Raw genomic sequence first — 27571 nt, 5'->3', positions numbered from 1 at the left:
CCCCCTCTCCTTTCCCCATGTCTCTCCTCTTTGTCACCCCCCTCTCCTTTCCCCATGTCTCTCCTCTTTGTCACCCCCTCTCCTTTCCCCATGTCTCTCCTCTTCGTCACCCCCTCTCCTTTCCCCATGTCTCTCCTCTTCGTCACCCCCTCTCCTTTCCCCATGTCTCTCCTCTTTGTCACCCCCTCTCCTTTCCCCATGTCTCTCCTCTTTGTCACCCCCCTCTCCTTTCCCCATGTCTCTCCTCTTCGTCACCCCCCTCTCCTTTCCCCATGTCTCTCCTCTATGTCACCCCCCTCTCCTTTCCCCATTTCTCTCCTCTTTGTCACCCCCTCTCCTTTCCCCATTTCTCTCCTCTCCTCTGTCTCTGAAGCATCACCCTCCATCTTCTTCTTCACTTCCTCCTCTGTCTCAGAATCTGTCTCAGTTCCAGCTTCCTTATCTCCTTCCTCCTCTGTCTCAGAATCTGTCTCAGTTCCTGGTTCCTTATCTCCTCCCTCCTCTGTCTCAGAATCTGTCTCAGTTCCTGGTTCCTTATCTCCTTCCTCCCTCCTCTGTCTCAGAATTGGTCTCAGTTCCTGGTTCCTTATCTCCTTCCTCCCTCCTGTCTCAGTTCCTGGTTCCTTATCTCCTTCCTCCCTCTGTTTCAGTTCCAGCTTCCTTATCTACTTCCTCCCTCCTCTGTCTCAGTTCCAGCTTCCTTATCTACTTCCTCCCTCTGTCTCAGTTCCAGGTTCCTTATCTACTTCCTCCCTCCTCTGTCTCAGAATCTGTCTCAGTTCCTGGTTCCTTATCTCCTTCCTCCCTCTGTCTCAGTTCCTGGTTCCTTATCTCCTTCCTCCCTCCTGTCTCAGTTCCTGGTTCCTTATCTCCTTCCTCCCTCTGTCTCAGTTCCTGGTTCCTTATCTCCTTCCTCCCTCTGTCTCAGTTCCAGCTTCCTTATCTACTTCCTCCCTCCTCTGTCTCAGTTCCAGCTTCCTTATCTACTTCCTCCCTCCCGTCGCAGTTCCAGGTTCCTTATCTACTTCCTCCCTCCTCTGTCTCAGAATCGGTCTCAGTTCCTGGTTCCTTATCTACTTCCTCCCTCCTCTGTCTCAGTTCCAGCTTCCTTATCTACTTCCTCCCTCCTGTCTCAGTTCCAGGTTCCTTATCTACTTCCACCCTCCTCTGTCTCAGAATCTATCTCAGTTCCAGCTTCCTTATCTACTTCCTCCCTCCTCTGTCTCAGAATCTATCTCAGTTCCAGCTTCCTTATCTACTTCCTCCCTCCTCTGTCTCAGAATCTATCTCAGTTCCAGCTTCCTTATCTACTTCCTCCCTCCTGTCTCAGTTCGAGGTTCCTTATCTGCTTCCTCCCTCCTCTGTCTCAAAATCTATCTCAGTTCTAGGTTCCTTATCTGCTTCCTCCCTCCTCTGTCTCAAAATCTATCTCAGTTCCAGCTTCCTTATCTACTTCCTCCCTCCTGTCTCAGTTCCTGGTTCCTTATCTCCTTCATTTACATTTACATTTAAGTCATTTAGCAGACGCTCTTATCCAGAGCGACTTCCTTCCTCCCTCCTCTGTCTCATAATCTGTCTCAGTTCCTGGTTCCTTATCTACTTCCTCCCTCCTGTCTCAGTTCCAGGTTCCTTATCTACTTCCTCCCTCCTGTCTCAGTTCCTGGTTCCTTATCTCCTTCCTCCCTCCTCTGTCTCATAATCTATCTCAGTTCTAGGTTCCTTATCTACTTCCTCCCTCCTCTGTCTCATAATCTGTCTCAGTTCCTGGTTCCTTATCTACTTCCTCCCTCCTCTGTCTCATAATCTGTCTCAGTTCCTGGTTCCTTATCTACTTCCTCCCTCCTCTGTCTCATAATCTGTCTCAGTTCCAGCTTCCTTATCTACTTCCTCCCTCCTCTGTCTCAGAATCTATCTCAGTTCCAGCTTCCTTATCTACTTCCTCCCTCCTCTGTCTCAGAATCTATCTCAGTTCCAGCTTCCTTATCTACTTCCTCCCTCCTGTCTCAGTTCGAGGTTCCTTATCTGCTTCCTCCCTCCTCTGTCTCAAAATCTATCTCAGTTCTAGGTTCCTTATCTGCTTCCTCCCTCCTCTGTCTCAAAATCTATCTCAGTTCCAGCTTCCTTATCTACTTCCTCCCTCCTGTCTCAGTTCCTGGTTCCTTATCTCCTTCATTTACATTTACATTTAAGTCATTTAGCAGACGCTCTTATCCAGAGCGACTTCCTTCCTCCCTCCTCTGTCTCATAATCTGTCTCAGTTCCTGGTTCCTTATCTACTTCCTCCCTCCTGTCTCAGTTCCAGGTTCCTTATCTACTTCCTCCCTCCTGTCTCAGTTCCTGGTTCCTTATCTGCTTCCTCCCTCCTCTGTCTCATAATCTGTCTCAGGTCCAGGTTCCTTATCTACTTCCTCCCTCCTCTGTCTCATAATCTGTCTCAGGTCCAGGTTCCTTGTATACTTCCTCCTCATCTTTCTTTTCCACATGGTATGAATCATCTCGTCCTCCTCCATCCACTTTCTCTTTCTCCTCTTTTCCATCTGTTGAAGATGGACCGTCATCCCCTGCTTCTCCAACCTCCTCAGCTTTATCCGGTGCCTCATCCTCCTCCTTCTCTCTTTCTCCTTCACCTCTCCATCCTTCATTTCTTCAGGACCAGGTTGTCCAGACTTCCCTGTAGCTTGGTCTCAAGGCTCTTCTCCCCAAGCACACTGTCTGAGTCCTCCTCTGTGGTTTTAGTAACATCTTCGTTGTTATCACCTTGTTCCTCTGTGGTTTTAGTAACATCTTCCTTCTTATCACCTTGTTCCTCTGTGGTTTTAGTAACATCTTCGTTGTTATCACCTTGTTCCTCTGTGGTTTTAGTAACATCTTCCTTCTTATCACCTTGTTCCTCTGTGGTTTTAGTAACATCTTCGTTGTTATCACCTTGTTCCTCGGTGGTAATCCTCTTAGTAATATCTTCGTTGTTATCACCTTGTTCCTCGGTGGTTTTAGTAATATCTTCCTTGTTATCACCTTGTTCCTCTGTGGTTTTAGTAACATCTTCGTTGTTATCACCTTGTTCCTCTGTGGTTTTAGTAATATCTTCCTTGTTATCACCTTGTTCCTCTGTGGTTTTAGTAACATCTTCGTTGTTATCACCTTGTTCCTCTGTGGTTTTAGTAATATCTTCCTTGTTATCACCTTGTTCCTCTGTGGTTTTAGTAACATCTTCGTTGTTATCACCTTGTTCCTCTGTGGTTTTAGTAACATCTTCCTTGTTATCACCGTGTTCCTCGGTGGTTTTAGTAATATCGTCGTTGTTATCACCTTGTTCCTCTGTGGTTTTAGTAACATCTTCGTTGTTATCACCTTGTTCCTCTGTGGTTTTAGTAACATCTTCGTTGTTATCACCTTGTTCCTCTGTGGTTTTAGTAACATCTTCGTTGTTATCACCTTGTTCCTCGGTGGTTTTAGTAACATCTTCGTTGTTATCACCTTGTTCCTCCGTGGTTTTAGTAACATCTTCGTTGTCATCACCTTGTTCCTCGGTGGTTTTAGTAACATCTTTGTTGTTATCACCTTGTTCCTCGGTGGTTTTAGTAACATCTTCGTTGTTATCACCTTGTTCCTCTGTGGTTTTAGTAACATCTTCGTTGTCATCACCGTGTTCCTCGGTGGTTTTAGTAACATCTTCGTTGTTATCACCTTGTTCCTCGGTGGTTTTAGTAACATCTTCGTTGTCATCACCGTGTTCCTCGGTGGAGTTCTCAGCTTCTGCAGTCTCCTCCTCTTCACCCTTTTCTCCGTCTGGACTCTCCTCTGTGTCAGTAGGTTTACTGTCCTCCGTTGGCTTCTGAAAATAATTGTACATTAGCAAATTAATATGATTCTATTATCGTGAGCCTTCCAGACACAGTCTGTTGAACATTCAAACAGTTGGAATTGTATTTGAGCTATAGATAATATACAAAATAATGTACACTTTTTTATTAAAAGCCTGAAACTTGGTACACTTGTACAGTAGTAAGCAATATATGCAAGTGTGAGGTGTGTCTAAGCTCTTCAGTGGACAGGTCACTCTGTGGAGAGATGTGTTTAACCTCTTCAGTGGACAGGTCACTCTGTGGAGAGGTGTGTCTAACCTCTTCAGTGGACAGGTCACTCTGTGGAGAGGTGTGTCTAACCTCTTCAGTGGACAGGTCACTCTGTGGAGAGGTGTGTCTAACCTCTTCAGTGGACAGGTCACATTGTGGAGAGGTGTGTCTAACCTCTTCAGTGGACAGGTCACTCTGTGGAGAGGTGTGTCTAACCTCTTCAGTGGACAGGTCACTCTGTGGAGAGGTGTGTTTAACCTCTTCAGTGGACAGGTCACTCTGTGGAGGGGTGTGTCTAACCTCTTCAGTGGACAGGTCACTCTGTGGAGAGGTGTGTCTAACCTCTTCAGTGGACAGGTCACTCTGTGGAGAGGTGTGTCTAACCTCTTCAGTGGACAGGTCACTCTGTGGAGAGGTGTGTCTAACCTCTTCAGTGGACAGGTCACTCTGTGGAGAGGTGTGTCTAACCTCTTCAGTGGACAGGTCACTCTGTGGAGAGGTGTGTCTAACCTCTTCAGTGGACAGGTCACTCTGTGGAGAGGTGTGTCTAACCTCTTCAGTGGACAGGTCACTCTGTGGAGAGGTGTGTCTAACCTCTTCAGTGGACAGGTCACTCTGTGGAGAGGTGTGTTTAACCTCTTCAGTGGACAGGTCACTCTGTGGAGAGGTGTGTCTAAGCTCTTCAGTGGACAGGTCACTCTGTGGAGAGGTGTGTTTAACCTCTTCAGTGGACAGGTCACTCTGTGGAGAGGTGTGTCTAACCTCTTCAGTGGACAGGTCACTCTGTGGAGAGGTGTGTCTAACCTCTTCAGTGGACAGGTCACTCTGTGGAGACAGGTCTGCATCCTCTAAAGGGCCATCATCAGTCTGCACCTCCCCGTCTGCATCAGAGGAAGGAGGTGTTGCTATTAACCAGCCGTAGCACAACACTGACACCTCATGGTATTAACACAGACACCGACAGTACACATAGGGAACATTATTCATGGAAAAAAACAGCCCTTCAGACAGCACAGCTCATAGGAGTAGATCTCAAACAGAGTGTCAGGGCTGCCATTTGGGCTGAAAGTAAGACCCTGGAATGTGGCTTTAAAAACATAGTATTTAGATATTATCTCATTATTAACATATATTTAGATATGATCTCATTATTAACATATATTTAGATATGATCTCATTATTAACATATATTTAGATATTATCTCATTATTAATATATATTTAGATATTATCTCATTATTAACATATATTTAGGTATTCTCATTATTAACATATATTTAGATAATATCACATTATTAACATATATTTAGATATTATCTCATTATTAACATATATTTAGGTATTATCTCATTATTAACATATATTTAGATATTATCTCATTATTAACATATATTTAGATATTATCTCATTATTAACATATATTTAGGTATTCTCATTATTAACATATATTTAGATAATATCTCATTATTAACATATATTTAGATATTATCTCATTATTAACATATATTTAGATATTCTCATTATTAACATATATTTAGATATTATCTCATTATTAACATATATTTAGATATTATCTCATTATTAACATATATTTAGGTATTCTCATTATTAACATATATTTAGATATTATCTCATTATTAATAACATATATTTAGATATTATCTCATTATTAACATATATTTAGCTCGGTAAAAAATAAAATTTGCACACAGTTTTACAATTGCATTGACACTAATTCTGTGTTTTTTGAGTCATTTGTTTAAGATTCGTAACATAGAATAACATTAAAGGCTCTGATAGACTAGACAATTACATGCTTGTTTTAAGTACTTGATGAGCAAGGATTTTAATTATAACAGAGAAATGTAAAAAAAAAAAATGACCATCATAAAATTACGTGTTACATATTTTGTGTAATAATAATATAAGTCAAAAGCAGTTTGACAAAAAATGTTGCTTTGCAGATTAGACTAGATTACCAAAAGGCATTTAATGCATTTTAAATGCTCAACTGATTGAAGTTTAGCAGCAAAGATGAGACAGCCACAGCAGTAATGGGTCTTTGAATATCTTATGGAAATGCTTTGCAGTCATTAACACAAGCTATTCCTCCCAACCAACCACACAGACACACTGTAAGCAATAGAGTTAACATGGCTACAAGCTCTGAACATTTTAATGTGATTTAGTATGGGGAATGGGGGGGGAGGGGGGGTGTCTCATAAAAATGCTAAATCAAATTAAATACAACATTTAAAAAAATATATATCTTCCCTTCATTAAATCCATTAGATTTGGCTGAGCATTGAAGACTGGATGACTCGGTACTTTGGTGTCTGCTTCCCTCAGACAGACACAGAATGCGTTCCAAACGGCACCCTATTCCCTACATAGTGCACTACTTTTAACCAGGGGCCCATTGGACTCTTGTCAAAAGTAGTGAACTATGTAGGGAAATAGGGGTTGCGAATTGGGGAACAGACATATGGTTCAACTACAGAGCTTCTCAGTGTAGTCAAGATATCAGACCCTGGCTAATTCACATAGCTAGGCTGGGCTGGTGAAGTCATTATCTGTTGAAAGCAGGGAATAGCGTACAGGAGCAGTATTCTGCTTATCTGCTACTCTTGTAAATTGATGTCACTGTATTTCACTATGATATGAGCTACAGGGTTAATTTGGTTTTCGTAGGAAAACATACGATGAAACTTTCTGTCAATCCTCAGTATATTTTGACAGTTAAAAGCAACAAAAAAAATGGTTCACTCGGGTGAGGATGTATTTTTTGCGATGTGTGTTTATAAAATTGTTTAAAAAAACAAACAAATTTCTCTGGCAAACAAGACGGTTGTGTCAACAACACCCGAAAGAGCAGTTAAATGGAGAACAGGAGGTGTAATCCATTCCGTTTCTTTACGAGGCTTTGGTGTTACTTCAGTTTCCTTGTCTAATGCTTTTAACCACACCTGAAGGCACCACCAGGTAGCAAACAAGATGGTTGAAAACACCTGAAGGCACCACCGAGACAACCACTGCTCTTAACACCACCAGGTAGCAAACAAGACGGTTGAAAACACCTGAAGGCGTCACCGAGACAACCACTGCTCTTAACACTACCAGGTAGCAAACAAGACGGTTGAAAACACCTGAAGGCACCACCGAGACAACCACTGCTCTTAACACCACCAGGTAGCAAACAAGACAGTTGAAAACACCTGAAGGCGTCACCAAGACAACAATTGCTCTTAACACCACCAGGTAGCAAACAAGACGGTTGAAAACACCTGAAGCCGTCACCGAGACAACCACTGCTCTTAACACCACCAGGTAGCAAACAAGACGGTTGAAAACACCTGAAGGCACCACCGAGACAACCACTGCTCTTAACACCACCAGGTAGCAAACAAGACAGTTGAAAACACCTGAAGGCGTGACCAAGACAACAATTGCTCTTAACACCACCAGGTAGCAAACAAGATGGTTGAAAACACCTGAAGGCACCACCGAGACAACCACTGCTCTTAACACCACCAGGTAGCAAACAAGACGGTTGAAAACACCTGAAGGCGTCACCGAGACAACCGCTGCTCTTAACACCACCAGGTAGCAAACAAGACAGTTGAAAACACCTGAAGGCTCCATTGAGACAACCACTGCTCTTAACACCACCAGGTAGCAAACAAGACGGTTGAAAACACCTGAAGGCACCCCCGAGACAACCACTGCTCTTAACACCACCAGGTAGCAAACAAGACAGTTGAAAACACCTGAAGGCGTCACCAAGACAACAATTGCTCTTAACACCACCAGGTAGCAAACAAGACGGTTGAAAACACCTGAAGGCGTCACCGAGACAACCACTGCTCTTAACACCACCAGGTAGCAAACAAGACGGTTGAAAACACCTGAAGATGGATCATTAAGGTATTTTAATCTAGTGTGATTTGTCCAATCCCTTTAAATCAAGAAGAGGAACATACACTGCTCTTAACACCAGGTATCAACATAGTCACAACATGGTAACAACACGCTAACTGAAACACACCAACAACACGTTGCCATGGGTATTTCTGGATTAGATTAGAATTACAGCCTCCTGTGGCTCAGTGAAGTCCAACTGAACCTCCATCTGCATTATACAGTCAACAACACAACACTTTAGAGGGTGTTGGCTGACTCAGACCTGGGTTCAAATACTATCTGAAATCTTTCAAACACATCCACGCGTTTCCTCTATCTTGCCTGGAGTGCCAAGTAGGTTGGGTTTGCCGTTTTGGGATTTTTTTGATTGGTCCATTACGCCAAGAAAGCTCAATCAAGACCAGCGAAAGTATTTGAAATAATTTCAAATACTATTTAAACCCAGTTTTGGTGTAAATAGTGAATTGTGAAGTCCTCTCTCCCTCTCTGCTCTGGGAGGATGACACAGTAGACTGGATAATGACACCACAGGGAATTATTCTACTGTCTGCCTAGACTGGATAATGACACCACAGGGAATTATTCTACTATCTGCCTAGACTGGATAATGACACCACAGGGAATTATTCTACTGTCTGACTAGACCGGATAATGACACCACAGGGAATTATTCTACTATCTGACTAGACTGGATAATGACACCACAGGGAATTATTCTACTATCTGACTAGACTGGATAATGACAACACGGGGAATTATTCTACTATCTGACTAGACTGGATAATGACACCACAGGGAATTATTCTACTATCTGCCTAGACTGGGTAATGACACCACAGGGAATTATTCTACTATCTGCCTAGACTGGATAATGACACCACAGGGAATTATTCTACTATCTGACTAGACTGGATAATGACACCACAGGGAATTATTCTACTATCTGACTAGACTGGATAATGACACCACAGGGAATTATTCTACTATCTGACAAGACTGGATAATGACACCACAGGGAATTATTCTACTATCTGACAAGACTGGATAATGACACCACAGGGAATCATTCTATTATCTGCTTGGATGTGTCTTGTCTTTCAGTGCAGCAGAGTGGAGTTATTTTGAAATGTAACTACAGGAATATGTTAATAAAGTTATGCAAATGTCTCTGATAAAATGTGCCAATGTCTCGTTCAACTAAAACCCTTTCACTTCCTCACCTCTGACTGTGTAGAATCATCACTGCTAAAAACTCTTCACTTCCTCACCTCTGACTGTATAGAATCATCACTGCTAAAACCTCTTCACTTCATCACCTCTGACTGTATAGAACCATCCCTGCTACAGTACTGACTTAATGCATAGGGAGGAAATATGAATACTAGATACTACTCTGCATTATGGCAACATATACTACTCCATAGTATGTCATTTCACCAGAGCCAGGGGCCCCTCTCACTGTGATCCTGAAAACATCTGACCTGCTTGGATTGGCTTGGATTGGCTTGGTTTGGCTTGGATTGGATTGGCTTGGCTTGGCTTGGATTGGTTTGGATTGGATTGGTTTGGCTTGGATTGGATTTGCTTGGCTTGGATTGGTTTGGCTTGGATTGGATTGGTTTGGCTTGGATTGGTTTGGATTGGTTTGGATTTGCTTGGATTGGATTGGCTTGGATTTGATTAGCTTGGATTGGATTGGCTTGGATTGGCTTGGATTGGATTTGCTTGGATTGGCTTGGATTTGCTTGGATTGGATTGGTTTGGCTTGGATTGGTTTGGATTGCTTTGGATTGTCTTGGATTGGTTTGGCTTGGCTTGGCTTGGATTGGATTGGCTTGGTTTGGTTTGGCTTGGCTTGGATTGGCTTGGATTGGCTTGGCTTGATTTGGATTTGTTTGGATTGGATTGGTTTGGATTGGATTGGTTTGGCTTGGATTGGCTTGGATTGGTTTGGTTTGGCTTGGATTGGTTTGGATTGGCTTGGTTTGGCTTGGTTTGTCTTGGATTGGCTTGGATTGGATTGGCTTGGATTGGATTGGCTTGGATTGGCTTGGTTTGGATTCGTTTGGATTGGATTGGTTTGGATTGGTTTGGATTCGCTTGCACAGCCACATGCAAAAAAGCAAAAGTGGGACGGCCTCCGATTCAAAATGACACCAGCCTCCTGTGTGGAGATGGGATGCCGTCTGTGTGTCACCTAAAACACTTTGGTTACCAGATCAGCGTGACAGGCAAACCTCTAGTCTCTTAATCCCCTAATCGACCTTCAAAGGGTCATCAGAAACCTTTGCTTTCTGAATGGAGAGATGAAGGGGATCACATTAAGTCCTGTTTCCTGTCTGCCATGTTGTCTAACGTCTAAGACACTCCTCACTGTAACATGTAACAGCAACACTAATGGCACCGTATTCACTATATAGTGCACTACTTCTGAGCTGGGCCCATAGGGCTCTGGTTGAAAGAAGTGCACTAGGTAAGGAACAGGGTGCCTTTTGGTTTCTCCTGCTGTACTGGAGGACTCAGCCGAGCTAACTCAAAGACTGCTAGCTACTGTTCTCCTGACCAACTACACCCTGTCTACTGTACACTCTAACTACACCCTGCCTACTGTACACTGACTACACCCTGCCTACTGTACATCGACTACACCCTGTCTACTGTACACTCTAACTACACCCTGCCTACTGTACACTGACTACACCCTGCCTACTGTACACCGACTATACCCTGTCTACTGTACACTCTAACTAAACCCTGCCTACTGTACACTGACTACACCCTGCCTACTGTACACCAACTACACCCTGTCTACTGTACACTCTAACTAAACCCTGCCTACTGTACACTGACTACACCCTGCCTACTGTACACCAACTACACCCTGTCTACTGTACACTCTAACTACACCCTGTCTACTGTACACTCTAAATACACCCTGCCTACTATACACAGACTACACCCTGCCTACTGTACATCGACTACACCCTGTCTACTGTACACTCTAACTACACCCAGCCTACTGTACACTGACTACACCCTGCCTACTGTACACCAACTACACCCTGTCTACTGTACACTCTAACTACACCCTGCCTACTGTACACTGACTACACCCTGCCTACTGTACACCAACTACACCCTGTCTACTGTACACTCTAACTACACCCTGCCTACTGTACACTGACTACACCCTGCCTACTGTACATCGACTACACCCTGTCTACTGTACACTAACTACACCCAGCCTACTGTACACTGACTACACCCTGCCTACTGTACACCAACTACACCCTGTCTACTGTACACTCTAACTACACCCTGCCTACTGTACACTGACTACACCCTGCCTACTGTACTCTGACTACACCCTGACTACTGTACACTGACTACACCCTGACTACTGTCCACTCTGACTACACCCTGACTACTGTACACTGACTACACCCTGCCTACTGTACACTAACTACACCCTGCCTACAGTACACTGACTACACCCTGACTACTGTACACTGACTACACCCTGCCTACTGTACACTGACTACACCATGCCTACTGTCCACTCTGATTACACCCTGCGTACTGTCCACCCCGACTAAACTCGGACTACACCCTGACTACACTCTGACTACACTCTGGCTACACTCTGGCTACACTCTGACTACACTCTGACTACACCCTGGCTACACCCTGGCTACACCCTGGCTACACTCTGGCTACACTCTGGCTACACCCTGGCTACACCCTGGCTACACCCTGGCTACACTCTGGCTACACCCTGGCTACACCCTGGCTACACTCTGGCTACACTCTGGCTACACTCTCTCCTATGCAACGTCCCAAACGGCACCCTAATCCCTATATAGTGCACTACTTTTGACCCATTGGGCTCAGGTTGAAAGTAGTCCACTATGTAGGGAATAGGGTGCCGTTTGGGACAGAGCCTGTGTATAAACACGTCATGGACTAACAGTTGAGTTCTACCAGGTCCCATCTGGGTTGATTAACCCCGTAGTGTACTCTGCAGTGATACTACGACTACAGGCAGTTAGAAACAGTTGAGTTCTACGAGGTCCCATCAGGGTTGATAAACCCCTAGTCTACTCTGCAGTGATACTACGACTACAGGCAGTTAGAAACAGTTGAGTTCTACCAGGTCCCACCAGGGTTGATTAACCCCTAGTGTACTCTGCAGTGATACTACGACTACAGGCAGTTAGAAACAGTTGAGTTCTACCAGGTCCCACCAGGGTTGATAAACTCCTAGTGTACTCTGCAGTGATACTACGACTACAGGCAGTTAGAAAGGCAGTTAGAAACAACTCCCCTCCAAGACTCCGACCACTACCTTGTATCCTTTTCCCTCTCGCTCTCATCCAACACTTCCCACACTGCCCCTACTCGGATGGTATCGCGCCGTCCCAACCTTCGCTCTCTCTCCCCCGCTACTCTCTCCTCTTCCATCCTATCATCTCTTCCCTCTGCTCATACCTTCTCCAACCTATCTCCTGATTCTGCCTCCTCAACCCTCCTCTCTTCCCTTTCTGCATCCTTTGACTCTCTATGTCCCCTATCCTCCAGGCCGGCTCGGTCCTCCCCTCCCGCTCCGTGGCTCGACGACTCATTGCGAGCTCACAGAACAGTGCTCCGGGCAGCAGAGCGGAAATGGAGGAAAACTCGCCTCCCTGCGGACCTGGCATCCTTTCACTCCCTCCTCTCTACATTTTCCTCCTCTGTCTCTGCTGCTAAAGCCACTTTCTTCCACTCTAAATTCCAAGCATCTGCCTCTAACCCTAGGAAGCTCTTTGCCACCTTCTACTCCCTCCTGAATCCTCCTCCCCCTCCCCCCCCTCCTCCCTCTCTGCAGATGACTTCGTCAACCATTTTGAAAAGAAGGTCGACGACATCCGATCCTCGTTTGCTAAGTCAAACGACACCGCTGGTTCTGATCACACTGCCCTACCCTGTGCTCTGACCTCTTTCTCCCCTCTTTCTCCAGATGAAATCTCGCTTCTTGTGACGGCCGGCCGCCCAACAACCTGCCCGCTTGACCCTATCCCCTCCTCTCTTCTCCAGACCATTTCCGGAGACCTTCTCCCCTACCTCACCTCGCTCATCAACTCATCCCTGACCGCTGGCTACGTCCCTTCCGTCTTCAAGAGAGCGAGAGTTGCACCCCTTCTGAAAAAACCTACACTCGATCCCTCCGATGTCAACAACTACAGACCAGTATCCCTTCTTTCTTTTCTCTCCAAAACTCTTGAACGTGCCGTCCTTGGCCAGCTCTCCCGCTATCTCTCTCAGAATGACCTTCTTGATCCAAATCAGTCAGGTTTCAAGACTAGTCATTCAACTGAGACTGCTCTTCTCTGTATCACGGAGGCGCTCCGCTCCGCACTGCTAAAGCTAACTCTCTCTCCTCTGCTCTCATCCTTCTAGACCTATCGGCTGCCTTCGACACTGTGAACCATCAGATCCTCCTCTCCGAGTTGGGCATCTCCGGTGCGGCCCACGCTTGGATTGCGTCCTACCTGACAGGTCGCTCCTACCAGGTGGCGTGGCGAGAATCTGTCTCCTCGCCACGCGCTCTCACCACTGGTGTCCCCCAGGGCTCTGTTCTAGGCCCTCTCCTATTCTCGCTATACACCAAGTCACTTGGCTCTGTCATAACCTCACATGGTCTCTCCTATCATTGCTATGCAGACGACACACAATTAATCTTCTCCTTTCCCCCTTCTGATGACCAGGTGGCGAATCGCATCTCTGCATGTCTGGCAGACATATCAGTGTGGATGACGGATCACCACCTCAAGCTGAACCTCGGCAAGACGGAGCTGCTCTTCCTCCCAGGGAAGGACTGCCCGTTCCATGATCTCGCCATCACGGTTGACAACTCCATTGTGTCCTCCTCCCAGAGCGCTAAGAACCTTGGCGTGATCCTGGACAACACCCTGTCGTTCTCAACTAACATCAAGGCGGTGGCCCGTTCCTGTAGGTTCATGCTCTACAACATCCGCAGAGTACGACCCTGCCTCACACAGGAAGCGGCGCAGGTCCTAATCCAGGCACTTGTCATCTCCCGTCTGGATTACTGCAACTCGCTGTTGGCTGGGCTCCCTGCCTGTGCCATTAAACCCCTACAACTCATCCAGAACGCCGCAGCCCGTCTGGTGTTCAACCTTCCCAAGTTCTCTCACGTCACCCCGCTCCTCCGCTCTCTCCACTGGCTTCCAGTTGAAGCTCGCATCCGCTACAAGACCATGGTGCTTGCCTACGGAGCAGTGAGGGGAACGGCACCGCAGTACCTCCAGGCTCTGATCAGGCCCTACACCCAAACAAGGGCACTGCGTTCATCCACCTCTGGCCTGCTCGCCTCCCTACCACTGAGGAAGTACAGTTCCCGCTCAGCCCAGTCAAAACTGTTCGCTGCTCTGGCCCCCCAATGGTGGAACAAACTCACTCACGACGCCAGGACAGCGGAGTCAATCACCACCTTCCGGAGACACCTGAAACCCCACCTCTTCAAGGAATACCTAGGATAGGATAAAGCAATCCTTCTCACCCCCCCTTAAATGATTTAGATGCACTATTGTAAAGTGGCTGTTCCACTGATGTCAGAAGGTGAATTCACCAATTTGTAAGTCGCTCTGGATAAGAGCGTCTGCTAAATGACTTAAATGTAAAATGTAATGTAAATGTAGTTGAGTTCTACCAGGTCCCAGCAGGGTTGATTAACCCCTAGTGTACTCTGCAGTGATACTACGACTACAGACAGTCAGAAACAGTTGAGTTCTACCAGCTCCCATCAGGGTTGATAAACCCCTAGTGTACTCTGCAGTGATACTACGACTACAGGCAGTTAGAAACAGTTGAGTTCTACCAGGTCCCACCAGGGTTGATTAACCCCTAGTGTACTCTGCAGTGATACTACGACTACAGGCAGTTAGAAACAGTTGAGTTCTACCAGGTCCCATCAGGGTTGATAAACCCCTAGTGTACTCTGCAGTGATACTACGACTACAGGCAGTTAGAAACAGTTGAGTTCTACCAGGTCCCACCAGGGTTGATTAACCCCTAGTGTACTCTGCAGTGATACTACGACTACAGACAGTTAGAAACAGTTGAGTTCTACCAGGTCCCACCAGGGTTGATTAACCCCGTAGTGTACTCTGCAGTGATACTACGACTACAGGTAGTTAGAATCAGTTGAGTTCTACCAGGTCCCACCAGGGTTGATTAACCCCTAGTGTACTCTGCAGTGATACTACGACTACAGGCAGTTAGAAACAGTTGAGTTCTACCAGGTCCCATCAGGGTTGATAAACCCCTAGTGTACTCTGCAGTGATACTACGACTACAGGCAGTTAGAAACAGTTGAGTTCTACCAGGTCCCACCAGGGTTGATTAACCCCTAGTGTACTCTGCAGTGATACTACGACTACAGACAGTTAGAAACAGTTGAGTTCTACCAGGTCCCACCAGGGTTGATTAACCCCGTAGTGTACTCTGCAGTGATACTACGACTACAGGCAGTTAGAATCAGTTGAGTTCTACCAGGTCCCACCAGGGTTGATTAACCCCTAGTGTACTCTGCAGTGATACTACGACTACAGACAGTTAGAAACAGTTGAGTTCTACCAGGTCCCATCAGGGTTGATAAACCCCTAGTGTACTCTGCAGTGATACTACGACTACAGACAGTTAGAAACAGTTGAGTTCTACCAGGTCCCACCAGGGTTGATTAACCCCTAGTGTACTCTGCAGTGATACTACGACTACAGGCAGTTAGAAACAGTTGAGTTCTACCAGGTCCCAGCAGGGTTGATTAACCCCTAGTGTACTCTGCAGTGATACTACGACTACAGGCAGTTAGAAACAGTTGAGTTCTACCAGGTCCCACCAGGGTTGATAAACCCTTAGTGTACTCTGCAGTGATACTACGACTACAGGAAGTTAGAAACAGTTGAGTTCTACCAGGTCCCACCAGGGTTGATAAACCCTTAGTGTACTCTGCAGTGATACCACGACTACAGGCAGTTAGAAACAGTTGAGTTCTACCAGGTCCCACCAGGGTTGATTAACCCTTAGTGTACTCTGCAGTGATACTATGACTACAGGCAGTTAGAAACAGTTGAGTTCTACCAGGTCCCACCAGGGTTGATAAACCCTTAGTGTACTCTGCAGTGATACTACGACTACAGGCAGTTAGAAACAGTTGAGTTCTACCAGGTCCCACCAGGGTTGATAAACCCCTAGTGTACTCTGCAGTGATACTACGGCTACAGGCTGTTAGAAACAGTTGAGTTCTACCAGGTCCCACCAGGGTTGATAAACCCCTAGTGTACTCTGCAGTGATACTACGGCTACAGGCTGTTAGAAACAGTTGAGTTCTACCAGGTCCCACCAGGGTTGATAAAACCCTAGTGTACTCTGCAGTGATACTACGGCTACAGGCAGTTAGAAACAGTTGAGTTCTACCAGGTCCCACCAGGGTTGATAAACCACTAGTGTACTCTGCAGTGATACTACGACTACAGGCAGTTAGAAACAGTTGAGTTCTACCAGGTCCCACCAGGGTTGATAAACCCCTAGTGTACTCTGCAGTGATACTACGACTACAGGCTTTTAGAAACAGTTGAGTTCTACCAGGTCCCACCAGGGTTGATTAACCCCGTAGTGTACTCTGCAGTGATACTACAGCCACAGGCAGTTAGAAACAGTTGAGTTCTACCAGGTCCCACCAGGGTTGATTAACCCCGTAGTGTACTCTGCAGTGATACTACGACTACAGGCAGTTAGAAACAGTTGAGTTCTACCAGGTCCCACCAGGGTTGATTAACCCCTAGTGTACTCTGCAGTGATACTACGACTACAGGCAGTTAGAAACAGTTGAGTTCTACCAGGTCCCACCAGGGTTGATTAACCCCTAGTGTACTCTGCAGTGATACTATGACTACAGGCAGTCAGAAACAGTTGAGTTCTACCAGGTCCCACCAGGGTTGATTAACCCCTAGTGTACTCTGCAGTGATACTACGACTACAGGCAGTTAGAAACAGTTGAGTTCTACCAGGTCCCACCAGGGTTGATTAACCCCTAGTGTACTCTGCAGTGATACTACGACTACAGGCAGTTAGAAACAGTTGAGTTCTACCAGGTCCCATCAGGGTTGATTAACCCCTAGTGTACTCTGCAGTGATACTATGACTACAGGCAGTCAGAAACAGTTGAGTTCTACCAGGTCCCACCAGGGTTGATTAACCCCTAGTGTACTCTGCAGTGATACTACGACTACAGGCAGTTAGAAACAGTTGAGTTCTACCAGGTCCCACCAGGGTTGATTAACCCCTAGTGTACTCTGCAGTGATACTACGACTACAGGCAGTTAGAAACAGTTGAGTTCTACCAGGTCCCACCAGGGTTGATTAACCCCTAGTGTACTTTGCAGTGATACTACGGCTACAGGCAGTTAGAAACAGTAGAGTTCTACCAGGTCCCATCAGGGTTGATTAACCCCTAGTGTACTCTGCAGTGATCCTACGACTACAGGCAGTTAGAAACAGTTGAGTTCTACCAGGTCCCACCAGGGTTGATTAACCCCTAGTGTACTCTGCAGTGATACTACGACTACAGGCAGTTAGAAACAGTTGAGTTCTACCAGGTCCCACCAGGGTTGATAAACCCCTAGTGTACTCTGCAGTGATACTACGGCTACAGGCTGTTAGAAACAGTTGAGTTCTACCAGGTCCCACCAGGGTTGATTAACCCCTAGTGTACTCTGCAGTGATACTACGACTACAGGCAGTTAGAAACAGTTGAGTTCTACCAGGTCCCACCAGGGTTGATAAACCCCTAGTGTACTCTGCAGTGATACTACGACTACAGGCAGTTAGAAACAGTTGAGTTCTACCAGGTCCCACCAGGGTTGATAAACCCCTAGTGTACTCTGCAGTGATACTACGACTACAGACAGTTAGAAACAGTTGAGTTCTACCAGGTCCCACCAGGGTTGATTAACCCCTAGTGTACTCTGCAGTGATACTACGACTACAGGCAGTTAGAAACAGTTGAGTTCTACCAGGTCCCATCAGGGTTGATTAACCCCTAGTGTACTCTGCAGTGATACTACGACTACAGGCAGTTAGAAACAGTTGAGTTCTACCAGGTCCCACCAGGGTTGATTAACCCCTAGTGTACTCTGCAGTGATACTACGACTACAGGCAGTTAGAAACCGTTGAGTTCTACCAGGTCCCACCAGGGTTGATTAACCCCTAGTGTACTCTGCAGTGATACTACGACTACAGGCAGTTAGAAACAGTTGAGTTCTACCAGGTCCCATCAGGGTTGATTAACCCCTAGTGTACTCTGCAGTGATACTACGACTACAGACAGTTAGAAACAGTTGAGTTCTACCAGGTCCCACCAGGGTTGATTAACCCCTAGTGTACTCTGCAGTGATACTACGACTACAGGCAGTTAGAAACCGTTGAGTTCTACCAGGTCCCACCAGGGTTGATTAACCCCTAGTGTACTCTGCAGTGATACTACGACTACAGGCAGTTAGAAACAGTTGAGTTCTACCAGGTCCCATCAGGGTTGATTAACCCCTAGTGTACTCTGCAGTGATACTACGACTACAGACAGTTAGAAACAGTTGAGTTCTACCAGGTCCCACCAGGGTTGATTAACCCCTAGTGTACTCTGCAGTGATACTACGACTACAGGCAGTTAGAAACAGTTGAGTTCTACCAGGCCCCACCAGGGTTGATAAACCCCTAGTGTACTCTGCAGTGATACTACGACTACAGGCTGTTAGAAACAGTTGAGTTCTACCAGGTCCCATCAGGGTTGATAAACCCCTAGTGTACTCTGCAGTGATACTACGACTACAGGCAGTTAGAAACAGTTGAGTTCTACCAGGTCCCACCAGGGTTGATAAACCCCTAGTGTACTCTGCAGTGATACTACGACTACAGGCTGTTAGAAACAGTTGAGTTCTACCAGGTCCCACCAGGATTGATAAACCCCTAGTGTACTCTGCAGTGATACTACGGCTACAGGCTGTTAGAAACAGTTGAGTTCTACCAGGTCCCATCAGGGTTGATAAACCCCGAGTGTACTCTGCAGTGATACTACGGCTACAGGCTGTTAGAAACAGTTGAGTTCTACCAGGTCCCACCAGGGTTGATAAACCCCTAGTGTACTCTGCAGTGATACTACGACTACAGGCTGCTAGAAACAGTTGAGTTCTACCAGGTCCCACCAGGGTTGATTAACCCCTAGTGTACTCTGCAGTGATACTACGACTACAGGCAGTTAGAAACAGTTGAGTTCTACCAGGTCCCATCAGGGTTGATTAACCCCTAGTGTACTCTGCAGTGATACTACGACTACAGGCTGTTAGAAACAGTTGAGTTCTACCAGGTCCCACCAGGGTTGATAAACCCCTAGTGTACTCTGCAGTGATACTATGACTACAGGCAGTTAGAAACAGTTGAGTTCTACCAGGTCCCACCAGGGTTGATAAACCCCTAGTGTACTCTGCAGTGATACTATGACTACAGGCTGTTAGAAACAGTTGAGTTCTACCAGGTCCCACCAGGGTTGATAAACCCCTAGTGTACTCTGCAGTGATACTACGACTACAGGCAGTTAGAAACAGTTGAGTTCTACCAGGTCTCATCAGGGTTGATAAACCCGTAGTGTACTCTGCAGTGATACTACGGCTACAGGCAGTTAGAAACAGTTGAGTTCTACCAGGTCCCATCAGGGTTGATTAACTCCTAGTGTACTCTGCAGTGATACTACGGCTACAGGCAGTTAGAAACAGTTGAGTTCTACCAGGTCCCACCAGGGTTGATAAACCCCTAGTGTACTCTGCAGTGATACTACGACTACAGGCAGTCAGAAACAGTTGAGTTCTACCAGGTCCCACCAGGGTTGATAAACCCCTAGTGTACTCTGCAGTGATACTACGACTACAGGCAGTTAGAAACAGTTGAGTTCTACCAGGTCCCACCAGGGTTGATAAACCCCTAGTGTACTCTGCAGTGATACTACGACTACAGGCTGTTAGAAACAGTTGAGTTCTACCAGGTCCCACCAGGGTTGATTAACCCCTAGTGTACTCTGCAGTGATACTACGACTACAGGCAGTTAGAAACAGTTGAGTTCTACCAGGTCCCACCAGGGTTGATAAACCCCTAGTGTACTCTGCAGTGATACTACGACTACAGGCTGTTAGAAACAGTTGAGTTGTACCAGGTCCCACCAGGGTTGATTAACCCCTAGTGTACTCTGCAGTGATACTACGACTACAGGCAGTTAGAAACAGTTGAGTTCTACCAGGTCCCACCAGGGTTGATAAACCCCTAGTGTACTCTGCAGTGATACTATGACTACAGGCTGTTAGAAACAGTTGAGTTCTACCAGGTCCCACCAGGGTTGATTAACCCCTAGTGTACTCTGCAGTGATACTACGACTACAGGCAGTTAGAAACAGTTGAGTTGTACCAGGTCCCACCAGGGTTGATTAACCCCTATTGTACTCTGCAGTGATACTACGACTACAGGCAGTTAGAAACAGTTGAGTTCTACCAGGTCCCACCAGGGTTGATAAACCCCTAGTGTACTCTGCAGTGATACTATGACTACAGGCAGTTAGAAACAGTTGAGTTCTACCAGGTCCCACCAGGGTTGATAAACCCCTAGTGTACTCTGCAGTGATACTATGACTACAGGCTGTTAGAAACAGTTGAGTTCTACCAGGTCCCACCAGGGTTGATAAACCCCTAGTGTACTCTGCAGTGATACTACGACTACAGGCAGTTAGAAACAGTTGAGTTCTACCAGGTCTCATCAGGGTTGATAAACCCGTAGTGTACTCTGCAGTGATACTACGGCTACAGGCAGTTAGAAACAGTTGAGTTCTACCAGGTCCCATCAGGGTAGATTAACCCCTAGTGTACTCTGCAGTGATACTACGGCTACAGGCAGTTAGAAACAGTTGAGTTCTACCAGGTCCCACCAGGGTTGATAAACCCCTAGTGTACTCTGCAGTGATACTACGACTACAGGCAGTTAGAAACAGTTGAGTTCTACCAGGTCCCACCAGGGTTGATAAACCCCTAGTGTACTCTGCAGTGATACTACGACTACAGGCTGTTAGAAACAGTTGAGTTCTACCAGGTCCCACCAGGGTTGATAAACCCCTAGTGTACTCTGCAGTGATACTACGACTACAGGCAGTTAGAAACAGTTGAGTTCTACCAGGTCCCACCAGGGTTGATTAACCCCTAGTGTACTCTGCAGTGATACTACGACTACAGGCAGTTAGAAACAGTTGAGTTCTACCAGGTCCCATCAGGGTTGATAAACCCCTAGTGTACTCTGCAGTGATACTACGGCTACAGGCAGTTAGAAACAGTTGAGTTCTACCAGGTCCCACCAGGGTTGATAAACCCCTAGTGTACTCTGCAGTGATACTACGACTACAGGCAGTTAGAAACAGTTGAGTTCTACCAGGTCCCACCAGGGTTGATTAACCCCTAGTGTACTCTGCAGTGATACTACGACTACAGGCAGTTAGAAACAGTTGAGTTCTACCAGGTCCCACCAGGGTTGATAAACCCCTAGTGTACTCTGCAGTGATACTACGGCTACAGGCAGTTAGAAACAGTTGAGTTCTACCAGGTCCCACCAGGGTTGATTAACCCCTAGTGTACTCTGCAGTGATACTACGACTACAGGCAGTTAGAAACAGTTGAGTTCTACCAGGTCCCACCAGGGTTGATTAACCCCTAGTGTACTCTGCAGTGATACTACGACTACAGGCAGTTAGAAACAGTTGAGTTCTACCAGGTCCCATCAGGGTTGATAAACCCCTAGTGTACTCTGCAGTGATACTACGGCTACAGGCAGTTAGAAACAGTTGAGTTCTACCAGGTCCCACCAGGGTTGATAAACCCCTAGTGTACTCTGCAGTGATACTACGACTACAGGCAGTTAGAAACAGTTGAGTTCTACCAGGTCCCACCAGGGTTGATTAACCCCTAGTGTACTCTGCAGTGATACTACAACTACAGGCAGTTAGAAACAGTTGAGTTCTACCAGGTCCCATCAGGGTTGATAAACCCCTAGTGTACTCTGCAGTGATACTACGGCTACAGGCAGTTAGAAACAGTTGAGTTCTACCAGGTCCCACCAGGGTTGATTAACCCCTAGTGTACTCTGCAGTGATACTACGACTACAGGCAGTTAGAAACAGTTGAGTTCTACCAGGTCCCACCAGGGTTGATTAACCCTTAGTGTACTCTGCAGTGATACTACGACTACAGACAGTTAGAAACAGTTGAGTTCTACCAGGTCCCTTCAGGGTTGATAAACCCCTAGTGTACTCTGCAGTGATACTACGACTACAGACAGTTAGAAACAGTTGAGTTCTACCAGGTCCCTTCTGGGTTGATAAACCCCTAGTGTACTCTGCAGTGATACTACGACTACAGACAGTTAGAAACAGTTGAGTTCTACCAGGTCCCATCTGGGTTGATAAACCCCTAGTGTCCTCGTCAGTGATACTACGACTACAGGCAGTTAGAAACAGTTGAGTTCTACCAGGTCCCACCAGGGTTGATTAACCCCTAGTGTACTCTGCAGTGATACTACGACTACAGGCAGTTAGAAACAGTTGAGTTCTACCAGGTCCCACCAGGGTTGATAAACCCCTAGTGTACTCTGCAGTGATACTACGACTACAGGCAGTTAGAAACAGTTGAGTTCTACCAGGTCCCATCAGGGTTGATTAACCCCTAGTGTCCTCGTCAGTGATACTACGACTACAGGCAGTTAGAAACAGTTGAGTTCTACCAGGTCCCATCAGGGTTGATAAACCCCTAGTGTACTCTGCAGTGATACTACGACTACAGGCAGTTAGAAACAGTTGAGTTCTACCAGGTCCCACCAGGGTTGATTAACCCCTAGTGTACTCTGCAGTGATACTACGACTACAGGCAGTTAGAAACAGTTGAGTTCTACCAGGTCCCACCAGGGTTGATAAACCCCTAGTGTCCTCGTCAGTGATACTACGACTACAGGCAGTTAGAAACAGTTGAGTTCTACCAGGTCCCATCAGGGTTGATAAACCCCTAGTGTACTCTGCAGTGATACTACGACTACAGGCAGTTAGAAACAGTTGAGTTCTACCAGGTCCCATCAGGGTTGATTAACCCCTAGTGTACTCTGCAGTGATACTACGACTACAGACAGTTAGAAACAGTTGAGTTCTACCAGGTCCCACCAGGGTTGATTAACCCCTAGTGTACTCTGCAGTGATACTACGACTACAGGCAGTTAGAAACCGTTGAGTTCTACCAGGTCCCACCAGGGTTGATTAACCCCTAGTGTACTCTGCAGTGATACTACGACTACAGGCAGTTAGAAACAGTTGAGTTCTACCAGGTCCCATCAGGGTTGATTAACCCCTAGTGTACTCTGCAGTGATACTACGACTACAGACAGTTAGAAACAGTTGAGTTCTACCAGGTCCCACCAGGGTTGATTAACCCCTAGTGTACTCTGCAGTGATACTACGACTACAGGCAGTTAGAAACAGTTGAGTTCTACCAGGCCCCACCAGGGTTGATAAACCCCTAGTGTACTCTGCAGTGATACTACGACTACAGGCTGTTAGAAACAGTTGAGTTCTACCAGGTCCCATCAGGGTTGATAAACCCCTAGTGTACTCTGCAGTGATACTACGACTACAGGCAGTTAGAAACAGTTGAGTTCTACCAGGTCCCACCAGGGTTGATAAACCCCTAGTGTACTCTGCAGTGATACTACGACTACAGGCTGTTAGAAACAGTTGAGTTCTACCAGGTCCCACCAGGGTTGATAAACCCCTAGTGTACTCTGCAGTGATACTACGGCTACAGGCTGTTAGAAACAGTTGAGTTCTACCAGGTCCCATCAGGGTTGATAAACCCCGAGTGTACTCTGCAGTGATACTACGGCTACAGGCTGTTAGAAACAGTTGAGTTCTACCAGGTCCCACCAGGGTTGATAAACCCCTAGTGTACTCTGCAGTGATACTACGACTACAGGCTGCTAGAAACAGTTGAGTTCTACCAGGTCCCACCAGGGTTGATTAACCCCTAGTGTACTCTGCAGTGATACTACGACTACAGGCAGTTAGAAACAGTTGAGTTCTACCAGGTCCCATCAGGGTTGATTAACCCCTAGTGTACTCTGCAGTGATACTACGACTACAGGCTGTTAGAAACAGTTGAGTTCTACCAGGTCCCACCAGGGTTGATAAACCCCTAGTGTACTCTGCAGTGATACTATGACTACAGGCAGTTAGAAACAGTTGAGTTCTACCAGGTCCCACCAGGGTTGATAAACCCCTAGTGTACTCTGCAGTGATACTATGACTACAGGCTGTTAGAAACAGTTGAGTTCTACCAGGTCCCACCAGGGTTGATAAACCCCTAGTGTACTCTGCAGTGATACTACGACTACAGGCAGTTAGAAACAGTTGAGTTCTACCAGGTCTCATCAGGGTTGATAAACCCGTAGTGTACTCTGCAGTGATACTACGGCTACAGGCAGTTAGAAACAGTTGAGTTCTACCAGGTCCCATCAGGGTTGATTAACTCCTAGTGTACTCTGCAGTGATACTACGGCTACAGGCAGTTAGAAACAGTTGAGTTCTACCAGGTCCCACCAGGGTTGATAAACCCCTAGTGTACTCTGCAGTGATACTACGACTACAGGCAGTCAGAAACAGTTGAGTTCTACCAGGTCCCACCAGGGTTGATAAACCCCTAGTGTACTCTGCAGTGATACTACGACTACAGGCAGTTAGAAACAGTTGAGTTCTACCAGGTCCCACCAGGGTTGATAAACCCCTAGTGTACTCTGCAGTGATACTACGACTACAGGCTGTTAGAAACAGTTGAGTTCTACCAGGTCCCACCAGGGTTGATTAACCCCTAGTGTACTCTGCAGTGATACTACGACTACAGGCAGTTAGAAACAGTTGAGTTCTACCAGGTCCCACCAGGGTTGATAAACCCCTAGTGTACTCTGCAGTGATACTACGACTACAGGCTGTTAGAAACAGTTGAGTTGTACCAGGTCCCACCAGGGTTGATTAACCCCTAGTGTACTCTGCAGTGATACTACGACTACAGGCAGTTAGAAACAGTTGAGTTCTACCAGGTCCCACCAGGGTTGATAAACCCCTAGTGTACTCTGCAGTGATACTATGACTACAGGCTGTTAGAAACAGTTGAGTTCTACCAGGTCCCACCAGGGTTGATTAACCCCTAGTGTACTCTGCAGTGATACTACGACTACAGGCAGTTAGAAACAGTTGAGTTGTACCAGGTCCCACCAGGGTTGATTAACCCCTATTGTACTCTGCAGTGATACTACGACTACAGGCAGTTAGAAACAGTTGAGTTCTACCAGGTCCCACCAGGGTTGATAAACCCCTAGTGTACTCTGCAGTGATACTATGACTACAGGCAGTTAGAAACAGTTGAGTTCTACCAGGTCCCACCAGGGTTGATAAACCCCTAGTGTACTCTGCAGTGATACTATGACTACAGGCTGTTAGAAACAGTTGAGTTCTACCAGGTCCCACCAGGGTTGATAAACCCCTAGTGTACTCTGCAGTGATACTACGACTACAGGCAGTTAGAAACAGTTGAGTTCTACCAGGTCTCATCAGGGTTGATAAACCCGTAGTGTACTCTGCAGTGATACTACGGCTACAGGCAGTTAGAAACAGTTGAGTTCTACCAGGTCCCATCAGGGTAGATTAACCCCTAGTGTACTCTGCAGTGATACTACGGCTACAGGCAGTTAGAAACAGTTGAGTTCTACCAGGTCCCACCAGGGTTGATAAACCCCTAGTGTACTCTGCAGTGATACTACGACTACAGGCAGTTAGAAACAGTTGAGTTCTACCAGGTCCCACCAGGGTTGATAAACCCCTAGTGTACTCTGCAGTGATACTACGACTACAGGCTGTTAGAAACAGTTGAGTTCTACCAGGTCCCACCAGGGTTGATAAACCCCTAGTGTACTCTGCAGTGATACTACGACTACAGGCAGTTAGAAACAGTTGAGTTCTACCAGGTCCCACCAGGGTTGATTAACCCCTAGTGTACTCTGCAGTGATACTACGACTACAGGCAGTTAGAAACAGTTGAGTTCTACCAGGTCCCATCAGGGTTGATAAACCCCTAGTGTACTCTGCAGTGATACTACGGCTACAGGCAGTTAGAAACAGTTGAGTTCTACCAGGTCCCACCAGGGTTGATAAACCCCTAGTGTACTCTGCAGTGATACTACGACTACAGGCAGTTAGAAACAGTTGAGTTCTACCAGGTCCCACCAGGGTTGATTAACCCCTAGTGTACTCTGCAGTGATACTACGACTACAGGCAGTTAGAAACAGTTGAGTTCTACCAGGTCCCACCAGGGTTGATAAACCCCTAGTGTACTCTGCAGTGATACTACGGCTACAGGCAGTTAGAAACAGTTGAGTTCTACCAGGTCCCACCAGGGTTGATTAACCCCTAGTGTACTCTGCAGTGATACTACGACTACAGGCAGTTAGAAACAGTTGAGTTCTACCAGGTCCCACCAGGGTTGATTAACCCCTAGTGTACTCTGCAGTGATACTACGACTACAGGCAGTTAGAAACAGTTGAGTTCTACCAGGTCCCATCAGGGTTGATAAACCCCTAGTGTACTCTGCAGTGATACTACGGCTACAGGCAGTTAGAAACAGTTGAGTTCTACCAGGTCCCACCAGGGTTGATAAACCCCTAGTGTACTCTGCAGTGATACTACGACTACAGGCAGTTAGAAACAGTTGAGTTCTACCAGGTCCCACCAGGGTTGATTAACCCCTAGTGTACTCTGCAGTGATACTACAACTACAGGCAGTTAGAAACAGTTGAGTTCTACCAGGTCCCATCAGGGTTGATAAACCCCTAGTGTACTCTGCAGTGATACTACGGCTACAGGCAGTTAGAAACAGTTGAGTTCTACCAGGTCCCACCAGGGTTGATTAACCCCTAGTGTACTCTGCAGTGATACTACGACTACAGGCAGTTAGAAACAGTTGAGTTCTACCAGGTCCCACCAGGGTTGATTAACCCTTAGTGTACTCTGCAGTGATACTACGACTACAGACAGTTAGAAACAGTTGAGTTCTACCAGGTCCCTTCAGGGTTGATAAACCCCTAGTGTACTCTGCAGTGATACTACGACTACAGACAGTTAGAAACAGTTGAGTTCTACCAGGTCCCTTCTGGGTTGATAAACCCCTAGTGTACTCTGCAGTGATACTACGACTACAGACAGTTAGAAACAGTTGAGTTCTACCAGGTCCCATCTGGGTTGATAAACCCCTAGTGTCCTCGTCAGTGATACTACGACTACAGGCAGTTAGAAACAGTTGAGTTCTACCAGGTCCCACCAGGGTTGATTAACCCCTAGTGTACTCTGCAGTGATACTACGACTACAGGCAGTTAGAAACAGTTGAGTTCTACCAGGTCCCAC

General features: G+C 46.4%; 1 protein-coding gene across 2 annotated transcripts in view; it reads right to left on the bottom strand.

The window, feature by feature from the left end:
- Positions 1 to 1054: 1054 nt before the first annotated feature.
- The window catches only part of LOC135520995 (homeobox protein 2-like), a 74738-nt gene continuing 48221 nt past the window's right edge, over positions 1055 to 27571 (bottom strand). For both annotated transcript variants that reach the window (XM_064946891.1, XM_064946892.1), the window contains exons 8-9: positions 4293 to 4957; positions 1055 to 3835 (exon numbers count right to left, since the gene is read on the bottom strand). In XM_064946891.1, coding sequence (XP_064802963.1) covers positions 2639 to 3835; positions 4293 to 4957 — 1862 coding nt within the window. In that variant the 3' untranslated portion in view covers positions 1055 to 2638. The remainder of the gene's footprint in view (positions 3836 to 4292; positions 4958 to 27571) is intronic.

Source organism: Oncorhynchus masou, chromosome 29 (genome assembly GCF_036934945.1).
Source record: "Oncorhynchus masou masou isolate Uvic2021 chromosome 29, UVic_Omas_1.1, whole genome shotgun sequence".
NCBI classification, from domain to species: Eukaryota; Metazoa; Chordata; class Actinopteri; order Salmoniformes; family Salmonidae; genus Oncorhynchus; species Oncorhynchus masou.
This window is presented reverse-complemented; position numbering and strand designations above follow the sequence as displayed.